The sequence below is a fragment of the Manis javanica genome, chromosome 2 (assembly GCF_040802235.1).
Source record: "Manis javanica isolate MJ-LG chromosome 2, MJ_LKY, whole genome shotgun sequence".
In the NCBI taxonomy this organism is placed as follows: Eukaryota; Metazoa; Chordata; class Mammalia; order Pholidota; family Manidae; genus Manis; species Manis javanica.
This window is the reverse complement of record NC_133157.1, coordinates 118,066,234-118,079,925: the sequence shown is the minus strand read 5'-3', so window position 1 is coordinate 118,079,925 and position 13,692 is coordinate 118,066,234. Positions and strand designations below refer to the sequence as shown.

General features: G+C 35.6%; 1 protein-coding gene across 1 annotated transcript in view; it reads right to left on the bottom strand.

Moving 5' to 3' along the window:
- The window catches only part of LOC108388448 (myosin-IIIa-like), a 99,942-nt gene that overhangs the window by 81,414 nt on the left and 4,836 nt on the right, over positions 1–13,692 (bottom strand). Inside the window, 2 exon segments of the mRNA XM_073220233.1 lie at positions 8,798–8,945; positions 11,785–11,995. Of these exon segments, the coding sequence (XP_073076334.1) occupies positions 8,798–8,945; positions 11,785–11,995 (359 nt within the window).

Sequence of the window (13,692 nt, the reverse complement as noted above, 5' to 3'; positions counted from 1 at the left end):
TAAGTACATACCTATCAATAGACTCCCTAAATATAAATGGTCTGAATAAACCAATCAAAAGACATAGAGTCAATGAATGGATTAAAAAACAAGACCCATCTATATGCTGCCTACAAGAGACTCACCTCAAACCCAAAGACATACACAGGCTGAAAGGAAAGGAAAGGAAAAAGATATTTCATGCAACTAATAGAGAGAAAAAAGCAGGAGTTACAGTACTTGTATCAAATAAAATAGACTTCAAAACAAAGAAATAACAAGAGACAAAGAAGGACATTACATAATGATAAAGGGGTCAGTCCAACAAGAGGACATAGCTATTATAAATATCTATGTACCCAAGATAGGATCACCCACATATGTGAAACAAATACGAACAGAAATTAAAGGGGGAAATAGAATGCAATGCATTATTTTAGGACACTTCAACACACCACTCACTCCAAAGAACAGATCGACCAGAAAGAAAATAAGTAAGAAGACAGAGCCACTGAACAACACATTAGAACAGATGAACCTAACAGACATCTACAGAACACTCTGTCCAAAAGCAACAGGACACACATTCTTCTCAAGTGCACATGGAATATTTTCAACAATAGATCATATACAAGGCCACAAAAAGAGCCTCAGTGAATTCAAAAAGATTGAAATTGTACTAACCAGCTCAGATCACAAAGATATGAAACTAGAAATAAATTACAAAAACAAAACAAAAAAGCCAACAAACACATGGAGGCTTCACAACATACTCCTAAATAATCAAGGAATCAATGGCTAAATAAAAACAGACATCAAGCAATATATGGAGACAAAAGACAACAATAATTCAACAACATAAAATCTGTGGGATGCAGCAAAGGCTGTGCTAAGAGGAAAGTATATTGCAATACAGGCCTACCTCAGGAAAGAAGAACAATCCCATATGAACAGTCTAAACTCACAATTAACAAAACTAGAAAAAGAAGAAAAAATGAGGCTCAAAGCCAGTAAAGGAGGTACATAATAAAGATTAGAGCATAAATAAATAAAATCAAGAAGAATAAAACAATAGAAAGAATCAGTGAAAGCAAGAGCTGGGTCTTTGAGAAAATAAACAAAATAGATAAACCCCTAGCCAGAATTATCAAGAAAAAAAGAGTCTACACACATAAACAGAACAGAAATTAGAAAGAAAAAACACCTATGTGCACCACAGAAATACAAAAGTTATGAGAGAATACTATGAAAAATTATATGCTAACAAACTGGATAACCTACAAGAAATGGGCAACTTTCTAGAAAAATACAACCTTCAAATGCTGACCCAGAAAGAATCAGAAAATCTGAACAGACCTATTACCAGCAATGAAATAGAATTGGCAATCAAAAAACTACCTAAGGACAAAACCCCTGAACCTGATGGTTTCACCACTGAATTTTAACAAAAATTGAGTGAAGACCTAATATCCATCCTCCTTAAAGTTTTCCAAAAAGTAGAAGAGGAGGGAATACTCCCTAACTCATTCTATGAGGCCAGCATCACTCTAATACCAAAACCAGGCAAAGACACCACAAAAAAAGAAACTTACAGACCAATATCCCTGATGAACATAGATGCAAAAATACTCAACAAAATCTTAGCAAACCAAATTAAAAAATACATAAAAAAGATTATCCATCATGATCAAGTAGGATTTATTCCAGGGATGCAAGGATGGTACAACATTTGAAAATCCATCAACATCATCCACCGCATCAACAAAAAGGACAAAAACCACACGATCATCTTCATAGATGCTGAAAAAGCATTCAACAAAATTCAACATGCATTCATGATAAAAACTCTCAACAAAATGGGTATAGAGGGCAAGTACCTCAACATAATAAAGGCCATATATGAAAACCCCACATCCAACATCATACATAACAGTAAAGAGCTGAAAGCTTCTCCTTTAAGATTGGGAACAAGACAAGGATGTGCACTGTCCCCACTTTTATTCAACAGAGTTCTGGAGGTCCTAGCCACAACAATCAGACAACACAAAGAAATAAAAGGCATCCAAATTGGTAAGGAAAAAGTTAAACTGTCCCTGTTTACAGATGCCATGATACTGTATGTAAAGAAACCCTAAAGAATCCACCACAAAACTACTAGATCTAATATCTGAATTAAGCAAAGTTGCAGGACACAATATTAACACACAGAAATCTGTTGCATTCCTATACACTAATGATGAACTAGCAGAAAGATAAATCAGAAGAACAATTACATTAACAATTGCATCAAAAAGAATAAAATACCTAGAAATAAACCTAACCAAGGAAATGAAAACCTATATACTCCAAAAACTACAAGACAGTCATGAGAGAAATTAAAGAAGATACCAAGAAATGGAAACACATCCCGTGCTCATGGATAAGAAGAATTAATATGGTCAAAATGGCCATCCTGCCTAAAGCAATCTACAGATTCAATGCAATCCCTATCAAAGTACCAATAGCATTCTTCAACAAACTAGATCAAATAGTTCTAAAATTCATATGGAACACAAAAGACCCAAATAGACAAAGGAATCCTGAGAAGGAAGAATAAAGCAGTGGTGGGAGAATGGAGGGGAATATGCTCCCCAACTTCAAGCTCTACTACAAAGCCACAGTAATCAAGACAATTTGGTACTGGGACAAGAACAGACCTATAGACTAAACCAATGGAACAGACTAGAGAGTCCAGATATATACCCAAGCACATATGGTCAATTAATATACGATAATAGAGCCATGGATATACAAGGGGGAAAAGACAGTCTCTTCAACAACTGGTGTTGGCAAAACCGGACAACTACATGCAAGAGAATGAAACTGGATTATTGTCTGACTCCATACACAAAAGTAAACTCAAAATGAATCAAAGACCTGAATGCAAGTCATGAAACCATAAAACTCTTAGAAGAAAACATAGGCAAAAATCTCTTGAATATAAATATGAGCAACTTTTTCCAGAACACATCTCCTCGGGCAAGGGAAACAAAATAAGAAATGAACAAGTGTGACTACATCATGCTAAAAAGTTTTTGTACAGCAAAGGACACCATCGGCAGAACAAAAAGGCATCCTACAGTATGCCTAGCCATGGCAATGAGACAACAGAAAGGAATAAAAGGCATCCAGATTGGTAAGGAAGAAGTTAAACTGTCACTGTTTGCAGATGACATGATATTGTAGATTAACAACCCTAAAGAATCCACCCAAAAATTACTAGAATAATTGAATTCAGCAAAGTTGCAGGATACAAAATGAATACACAAAAATCTGTTGCATTCCTATATACTAACAATGAACTAGAAGAAAGAGAAATCAGGAAAATAACTGTATTTACAATTGCATCGAAAAGAATAAAACACTTAGGAATAAACCTAACCAAGAAAGTGAAAGACCTATACCCCAAAAACTACAAGACACTTATGAGAGAAATTAAAGAAGACAGCAATAAATGGAAATACATCCTGTGCTCATGGATAGGAAGAATAAATGTTGTAAAAATGGTCATTCTGCCTAAAGGAATCTACAGATTCAATGCAATCCCTATCAAAATACCTACAGCATTCTTCAAAGAACTAGAACAAATAGTTCTAAAGTTCACATGGAACCACAAAAGACCCTGAAGAGTCAAAGCAATCCTGAAAAAGAAGAATAAAGCAGTGGGGATTACGCTCCCTGACTTCAAACTCTACTACAAAGCCACTGTAATCAAGACAATTTGGAACTGGCACAAGAACAGATCCATAGATCAATGGAACAGAATAGAGAGCCCTGATATAAACTGAAACATATATGACCAATTAATACATGATAAAGGAGCTATGGACATACAAGGGGGAATGACAGCCTCTTCAACAACTGGTGTTGGCAAAATTGGACAGCTACATGTAAGAGAGAGAATGAAATGGGATTACTGTCTAATTCCATACACAAAAGTAAACTCAAAATGGATAAAGGACCTGAATATAAGTCATCAAACCATAAAATTCTTAGAAGAAAACACAGGCAAAAAAATCTCTTGAATATAAACATGAGCAATTTTTTCCTGAATGCATCTCCTCAGGCAAGGGAAACAACAGCAAAAATGAACAGTGGGACTACATCAAACTAAAAAGCTTCTGTACAGCAAAGGACACCATCAGCAGAACAAAAATGCATCCTACAGTATGGGAGAATATATTCATAAATGACAGAGCCAATAAGGGGTTAACATCCAAAATATATAAAACACTCATATGCCTCAACACCCAAAAAGCAAATAACCCAATTAAAAAATGGGCAGATGATCTGAACAGACAGTTCTCCAAAGAAGAAATTCAGGTGGCCAACAGGCACATGAAAAGATGCTCCACGTTGCTTATTATCAGGGAAATGCAAATTAAACCACAATGGGATATCACTTCACACCAGTTAGGATGGCCAACACCTAAAAGACAAACAACAACAAATGCTGGAAGGATGCAGAGAAAGAGGAACCTTCACACACTGTGGAAAGCAATGTGGAGGTTTCTCAAAAAACTAAAAACAGAAATACCATTTGACCCAGGAATTCCACTCCTAGGAATTTACCCGAAGAAAACAGATGATAGATTCAAAGACATATTCATCCCTATGTTTCTTGTAGCACTATTTACAATAGCCAAGACATCGAAGCAATTGAAGTGTCCACAAGTAGATGAATGGGTAGAGAAGATGTGGGACATACACACAGTAGAATATTTCTCAGCCATAAGAAGACAACAAATTCTACCATGTGCAACAACATGGATGGAGCTGAGACAGGGACCATGGGATTAGGCAGAGTAGGGTGAGGGCCTCTGGAGAAAAAGCAGAGCAAGATAATTACAGTCAGAACAATGTAGCAATGTGCAAAGAAGTCCCTATTGAAACTCTGTGATAAGCATTACGCAAAGTCAGAGTCACAGTAATTCTCTAGGGTAAAGATACCAGACTAGGAATATATAGACATCTTCAGTGAGATTAGTTAAAATTCAAAGGGCCAGCAGCAATTTAGCCGGGAATGTTTGAGTGTTCTGCAGATAAAGAAAAGTGTCTCAGCATAACCCGTGACTTCACTGTAAAATTTACCTTAGCCTGCTAAAAGGCCCAGTTTATTTTAACCATACCTATGTGCTATATTTCCTTCTCTGATCCTGACCACATAATCTGCAACCTAGGAAAAAGACTAATTTAGTAAGCAAGCCCAACTATAAACAGCCCAAGAAGTTAAGAAGTAAGATTCTTAACTTCAGCAAACAGGCAACATCCCAGCCCACCTTGGGGGCAGGGTAGGCAGTCTTAACTGACATGCTCCCAGAGGGAAACTGCTATCTTGAGAAAGAATCTAGAGCTCAAAATCTCCTCTGTTTCTCATCAAGAATGAGCATTGTGAGACCACTCAACAAGTCTGCACCCCTAACCCTTTACCCTCATTCCTGAAAATCCTCAACTACCCATAAAACCCCTAGACAATGAGCCACCGACAGACTGTCTTGTCCCCTCCTGGCGTGAGCTGGGAGCTCTGTCCTCTCACTTTATTTCTAAATATCTAAATAAAAGCCTGTACCTTGCTCTCCTACCTTGAGTGTTTGTGAAGCTCATTCTTCAGCTTCATGAACAAGAACCCTGGCATCAGAGCTGGAGAGTATTATGCTCAGTGAAATAAGCCAGGCAGAGAAAGACAAGTACCAAATGATTTCCCTCATTTGTTAACCCCTTTTTGGATAACAACAAAGCAAAACTGAAGGAACAAAACAGCAGCAGACTCACAGACTCCAAGAAGGGACTAGCAGTTACCAAAGGGAAGGGAGTGGGGTGAGTGTGTGGGGAGGGGGAAGGGGATTAAGAGGTATTATGATTAGCACACATAATGTGGGGGGGTGGGGCCACGGGGAAGCCAGTATAGCACAGAGAAGACAAGTAGTGACTCTATAGCATCTTACTATGCTGATCAATAGTGACTGCAATGGGGGGAGGGGGGGTGTTGATAATATGGGTGAATGTAATAACCACAATGTTACTCATGTGAAACCTTTAAGATTGCATATCAATTATACCTTTAAAAAAAAGCCCTATAGAATAGTTGCATCTGTAACAAGTCCAAAGACAAAAGAATTAAGAGCACTAGGATTATGAAATTTAAGGTCTCAATTAAGGTGAATTGTAAACTGTATCATTCTATGAAAAATGAAAGACAAATAATTATTGTAAGCTATGTAATTGGTTTAAAGTCTAGTTCCAATAAAACCAGGTTCTTACCTCAACCCAAAAAGGAGAATAATGGACGTCTACCAACATGTTGTTAATTAATTTAAATAGGAAATACATGACGCTGTAGCTGGTCCTGCGCAGAATGTAATCCTAATAGATCCCTATCCAAGTGTGCAAAACAAAAAAATTTACTTGTTTTCAGTCTCTGGTTAGAATGGATTCTGTGAACATTATGAGGCAATAAAGTACAATGACATTACAGTTGACTCTTTAACAACCCAAGTTTGAACTATGCAGGTCCATTTGCATGTGGATTTTTTTCAACAGATATAATAGAAAATGGATTTGAAGACTCATGACAATTTAAAAAAACATTTTATTTTCTCTAGCTTACTTTATTGTAAGAATATATATAGCATACATAATATGTGTTAATCAACTGTTTATGCTATCGGTAAAGTTTCCAGTCAACAGTAGGTTTTTAGTATTTAAGTTTTTGGGAAGTCAAAAGTTACACTCAGATTTTTGATGGCACAGGGGCCAGTATCCCCAATCCCTGCATTATTAAAGTGTCAACTGTAATTTAATAATATTTATTGAGTACTTGCTAAATGTTAGGCTCTGAAGATGATAAATGAATTAAAAGCACAATCTCTGACCTCAAGGAATTTGCAGTCTAGTGAGAAAGGCAAAGATGTAAACCAGATATTGTACTGTCAATTATTTTTACCTGAACATAGAAGAGGGAAGAATGAACAAATCTCATTGATTTTTTGGATTTCAATGATGAGAAATGACATGTAACATTAAGAATTTTGGCTTGAGGAAGCGGATGGATAGAGATATCATTCACCGAAAAAGAACCTAAGTAGAGGGAAAGATGATGATTTCAATTGCAGATAAAATTCTGGAAGCTGCCCTAAATGGAGACCAAGAGTTGAGAGAGAGGGTTGGAGGTGGGAAGGTGGGCTTTACTAGCATGTAAGGGTGGTTGAAATAATGGAAATGGGTGATCTTTCCTAGGGAACATAAGAAAAGGGTCAAGGACAGAACTCTTTGAGGAACTAGAATTTAGAGCAATAATTCTCAACCTTGGCTGCACATTGGAATAGATCGGGAACCTTTAAAAACTTATTGTTCCCTGGGTCATTCCAAAAGATCTGATTTAATTGGTGTAGGACAGGGTCTTGACATTGGTATTCAACAAAGATACACAATCACAAATGATTATAGTATACAGCCAGGGTTGGGTAAGTGATGGTGTAGAAGGAATAAAAAAGGAACCCATCAAAGAGGAAGAGAAACAGAAACTGTTAGGGATGCCAAAAGAGAAGTTTTCCAGAAACAGTAATCTTGTCAACAAAGTTGAAAATTACAGAAAGGCTAATAATGTGGAAGTTAAAATGGTCCTGATACTAATGACTGATGAAATTAGGAAGGGCCATTCCAGCAGAGTTATGGAGTCAGAGCCAGACACTATGGACTCAAGGTACCCAGTTGGGGAAATAATCAATACAGTGCAATGAATATTGAATATGCTTTCAAGGAGGTTGGTTGTGAAGGGAAGAGAGAGGGCCATGGCTACACAGACAAGCCAGTTGGGAGTTTTTTTGTCTTTAAAGATGTGTAAAGATTTCATCACGTATCTAGCCTAAGAGATGGCACTAATGGAGAGGGTCAGAAAGACAAAGAATGAATATTTGATAGAACAAGATCCTGGGGTAGATGAAAGCTGCACAAAGACAGATAAAAACTCCTAACTTATTTCTTTTTTTTTGACTTTAGAAATGTCAAGATCTAAATGTTTTCTTCTGTGACCACTATTTTCAAAATGCAATTTCAAAGTAAATTCTCAATAAGCCTAAATATTTTGAATCAAAAGAGGTTCATGTACCTCCAATTTATTTCAAATTTAAATAAAAACTTCAGTTCTAATAACTAAATAAAAAGAGATTTAATATTATTTAAAGGAGACAGATGATATACTGACATAGAAATGACTATTCCTTTTAGACTTGATAAAGTAATTTAATAATATTAATACTCCAGTTTTGCCAAATGCAACTCAAGTTAAGTCTGATTTTTGAAACTGAATCATAAATTACACATATATCCTGACAAATTACCATTTCATGGCATTTGCATCAAACCCATTATCTTGTGTTCCATTGCTGAGCTACTGGGATTCTGAAGTTTAATGCATTTTAGGTGGACATTTAAATTTCAAAAAGAATTTCAGCTATGCAGTCTACAGAAAGGGAAACAGTTGGACACATCAGCTTATTTAAATTACCAAAGGAAACTTCTTTCTTTCCAAGAACTCACACTTGCTAAGTTTTGGAGAAGAGCGCATCGATTTTTGACGGAGTACATTCAACATTATATATCAAGATGCCCTAAATTAATACAAGTTTTTGTGTTTACCATGGGCAAGGAAAATAGAAAATCTTTTCTTTGACTTTCTTAAATGTTTACAACTTTACATCTATGATTTAGATCCTGCTTCATTAGTACAAGTCTGTGTATAACTGGAACATGCACTCATCTTTACAGTATCTTAACTTACCTGTTCCCATGTGAACACGTGTTGATTGAAATAATACTGAATCTGTTTATTTGCAATGTTAATGTACAGCTGCTCAAAGGAATTCTTTTTGAAATTTTCAAAGCCAAATATATGCAGAATGCCAATGCTCAGTTCATCACCATTCCCACTGAAAAATTAAAGAGGCATTATTTTGAGTTATTTATTTTCTTAAGAGGTAATATAAAGCAGGGTATCTCAAAGGACACTTGTAATTTAGCTAAGAAATTACTACTAGGACAAAGAGTGAAAATTTTTCTTAACTGAAAATATTTTCCTTCATAGAACAGGGAGATAAAGTAGGTAGCATCTTTTTAGTATGTAAATGGTACAATATTTTCCTTGTACTACAGAAACCACTTCCATACTATTTTATATACTCCCACAAAAGAAACATTTTTCCTATGAATTTGAGAGCACAGGAATCACAGCCCTGAGTGATTATGAATCGTAGGGAAAGCCTGGCTAGCAGTCCAAACATAGCAAAAACATGTTCAATAAAGACCATACTGGAAAAGCAAAACTTCTGTGAAAGAGTATATTTAGTTCTTCATTGTAAGATAACAATGAAAAGATCTTGCTAAAAACACTTATTTTAAAGAATTGTTATTTATTTTTGACTCATTCACTCATGATTTTTAATATAGAATAAATAGTAAACTGAAGATGCAAATGTATTTGAATTTATTTTATAATTAAATATATTTTTAAATACAATTAAATACTATTTTACAACTAAATATACCAAAAGCATTTTTTTACTACTCCTCCACAACGGTTACCTCTTTTCACTAAAGGGTAGATACTTTGTCAAAAAGCTTGCCCTTCCTCCAGTAAATATATACACTGCAAAGTTATTTCATGTGAATTTAAAAAGGAGAGTACCAACATGTCTCTTTGCACTCTCTATTAATGTAATCTATGCCAACTCTCAGTGTGGTGCAAGGGAAGTGATTTGGGAATGACAACTAGCAACCGAGGGCTCTGAACTGAAGGATGCTTTCTACACTTGGAAGAATTGTCTGAATTCAGAACTCAGTTGCAGAACACTTTGAATATGAGATGGGATCAACACAAAGAAAGCTATCGGATATTTCTGAAAATTCCCCAAATTCTGAATTGTAAGTGCAACTCTACCTATTCATATGAGGCAAAATGTGTAGCTAAAGTTTATGTTCGTTAAATCAAAATTATTATTCTCTTAAAATCTCTTTGTCCTTTAGATAGATACTTATAAAATAATGTGTTTGAGCCGGGAAGACCTTAGAGATAATTAGGGTCAAGGATTCTCAAACGGGGCTCTGTTAATGGCCTTCAGGGGATCTGGAGTCACAACAGTGCGCAATAATTTTGGTGAATACATACAAACATTATCCATTTTCTATTTTGGAGTGAAGGATATAGTTTTCAGGAGATTCTTAAAAGGTTCCAAGATACCCACCAACTATTCATACCACTGACTTGCCATTCCATGCCTTTATTTAATGGCTGAGGAGGAAGAGATGAAGAAAATGCAGTCACTTGCCCAGGGTCACACAACAAGCTGGTCACAATGAACACAGGCTCTCCAAAATCTCAGTGTAAACCCTGACAGACTGAACTAAACTATTCAAATGATAAACTATTTTAATGGTCTTGTTTTTGTTTTTTACACTAAACTGTAAAACTATTCTGTATGAAATTTAAAAATTTAAAGTTTGGGTAATTTTCATTAGTGTATAGACAGGAAAATTACCAAGTAATAGACTACAGTGGAATTTTCAGCATATCACCTATTTCAAAGTCAAATCATTCTGGGTACCACTTAGTGCCAAGATAAAGATGATAACTAACAAAATGAGGTCAAATCTCTGAATATCTTCATTTACATTCTGTGGACTATATTGATATTGAAAAATTCTTAAAATTTTCCATTTTCATCTGAAAGCTTGGCATCATACAGATGGCCACACATCAACATACAGACTATTCTGACCATTAAATCACAATGCGCAAACTGGATTGTCATTTGCACATGCAGTCAAATAGGTTACAGTTCAGCAGGAAGGTAAAGAAGCAATTCTCAGGGACAGAGAGTAAAACATATGGAGGAATAATGGATAGTCTCTTGGACAGTTTGGACATATCATGGTGTGCATGGCATGTATTTTAGTGGAAAAATAGCAGTGAATTACATGTCTCAATGTGTATAAAATGGCCGTTTATGCTTAGTAAGTAAGTATGAATGAGATGATCTTAAGGTAGGCGTCTATCTTGTTTTTTCAAATACAAATCTCTAAAAGTTATATAATTTATGGCAGAACAAAACATTAGGTGCAAATTAAGGAGTGCCACCTATGCACAACCCCTGGCCTATAAAGAGCACTCATTTAGTGGTGACTGTGACCACCTTTATTTCTAAGATGAGATACTAGGCAGGGCATAGACTTACGGTCAGATAACATTATTGCTCATATCCTGGCTCTACTGTTTGCTAGCTAACTAGCACATTTCTGAACTAAATCTCACAGGAGGTCATAATTCCTACTGTCATGGCAATATAGTGAGTGTTAAAATATGAAAAAAAAGTTTTCCTTTGCCTTCAAGATTTAATTCAATCACTCAAAACAAAAACAAAGAACTGCTGAATTGACTTTTTATGCAAGTATAACATGGTATATACTTTACAACTTCTAATTAAAAGAACATACACATTGATAGTAAGATGTCCCATTAAAAATTCACATTCTATCATGTTTATTCATGTTGCTACAGTTTTTATGTTTCAGCAGCTTAAAAATGTTATAGCTAGATGTCACAGTGAAATGGTACCATTGGGAAACAAAGCAGATCGACTGAAATAAAACTTTAATAATGAAATGATACCAATTAGGAAATCTTCAAAGGGGCTCATATACAAATTGGAAAATTAGAAAATGGATTTGTATCACCTGACACTTGGGAAAACATGTTTCCATAAAGGTCTTTACCTTGGTGATGTGTTATGCTTCAATAAGCTGTTAATGCCATTCACTATCCAACTAAAGAGGCGTCCACAGAGAGTTTTAGCCATGGCGTCTCTGACGTCTGTAGCTTTCTCTACGGTATTGGGTCGTATGATGGTTTCTCCTCTAGTGACCACACAGTGTGAGGTGAGAGCTTCCTGCAGCTCTTCTGCCTGAATGCAAAGCAAAGAGGCAGCTGGAAATAAAATAGATGTGTGGTTAGAAGAAATAATGGTAAGAAAGTAACTTCCCAGGGAATGAAAATGTCTTAATTTGCCTTCTTCAAATGGCATGAGACAAATATGTGAAGGTTTTATAATGTAAAAATAAGTTACTATTCAATAGTAGTCCTAGGTCTCTTCTTGATCATTTTTCTCTGCTTATCTTGACCGGTCAAATGTCGGCCGCTGTATAATAGGGCCCAAGCCAAACTGAACTGGTGGACCGAGTGAAGCACCTGCATGAGCCAGTGGTTGTTTGTGACACCAAACATAATTTCACTGAATTGTGTTAAGTAATTTAAAAGCACAATGAATATATTTGGTATGATATGCATACCATTATTTTATACACATTTTCAAAATGTAGAAATTAACTGTACAAGGTAACCCAGGCTTCAGGATATACCCAAACAAATGTATTTTAAGTAACTTCTGCAACTTCTGCAACTTATACCCAAAAGACCATAAAACTTTTATTTTTATTGGTGATTTGTGATCCAATTTTGTAAACTGCCTTTTCTCATTGATATAGTCACCCTTTCCTAATCAGTATATAAATCTTTATAGCTTCAAGAGAATAATGCCTTGATATGTTTCATACATATATATAAATTTTCCCAATTTTCTGTTTGCATTACAATTTCATTTATTTTTCTTTTTTTAGTTTGAAAAAGTTTAAATTTTTATATAGTCAAATATCCATTAAAGTCATTTCTGCTTTCGGTTTTTCTGCACATAAAGCCCTTCAAGTTTTTTCCAATCTCAGGATTATATAAATGCATTTTGTCTTATACTTTTATGATGTTTTTGCACTTAAGTTGATATACACTTGGAATTCATTTTGGTATATGGTATAGGAGAAGGATTCAAATTCTCCCCCACTCCAATAGTTAGCCAGCTGGTTGTCCCTAGAATACTGATTCTTTAGTGATTTGTAAAGTCATTTCTGGTAATTACACTTGGACTTATTTCTGAATAGTGTCTCCCACTGATTGATATATATATATATATATATACACACACACACATATTTCTAGTCCCATATTGTCCATTCATTTGACATATATTTACTGAGGACCTAGTATCTGCCAGGCATTTTACCTGGGGATACATTGCTAAATGTAATATGTTGTAAAACAAAATTCTAGTCTTGATGGTGTCTATCTATCCAGAAAGAATGGGAGCCAACTAAGAAATTGAGGTGGGAAGATAGAGGGAGGAGGAGAGGGACAAGGAGGAGGACAGGGAGTCTGAGAGAATCCACTGACACATGCACTGAGTGGTTTCTTAATGAACTGTGGAGAATGGCCTGGGAAAGTTCAAGAATGGATGTGGATGAACAGTTGGGAGTTCACTCAGTTCAGATGAGAGGTGATGTTGTCTTGGATGAGAATGATGACGACAGAGAGAAGTGGTCAGATCTGATTGATATTTATGGTGTAGAATTGCCAGAACCAGTGCCTGATTGGAACAAGGTACCTGTAACACTATCTATAAAAACATGGCCTTGGCTTGGAGATTAATGCCTTGTAACTTTGATTATAAATACTTTTAATGTGAGTAAAATTTCTACTTTCCATGAGTGGTTGTTCCAGAAAGTGCTATAATTAATTTTAACTATATTCACATTAACTTTCTGTGACCCATATATGTGACTGTCTTCTGCTATACA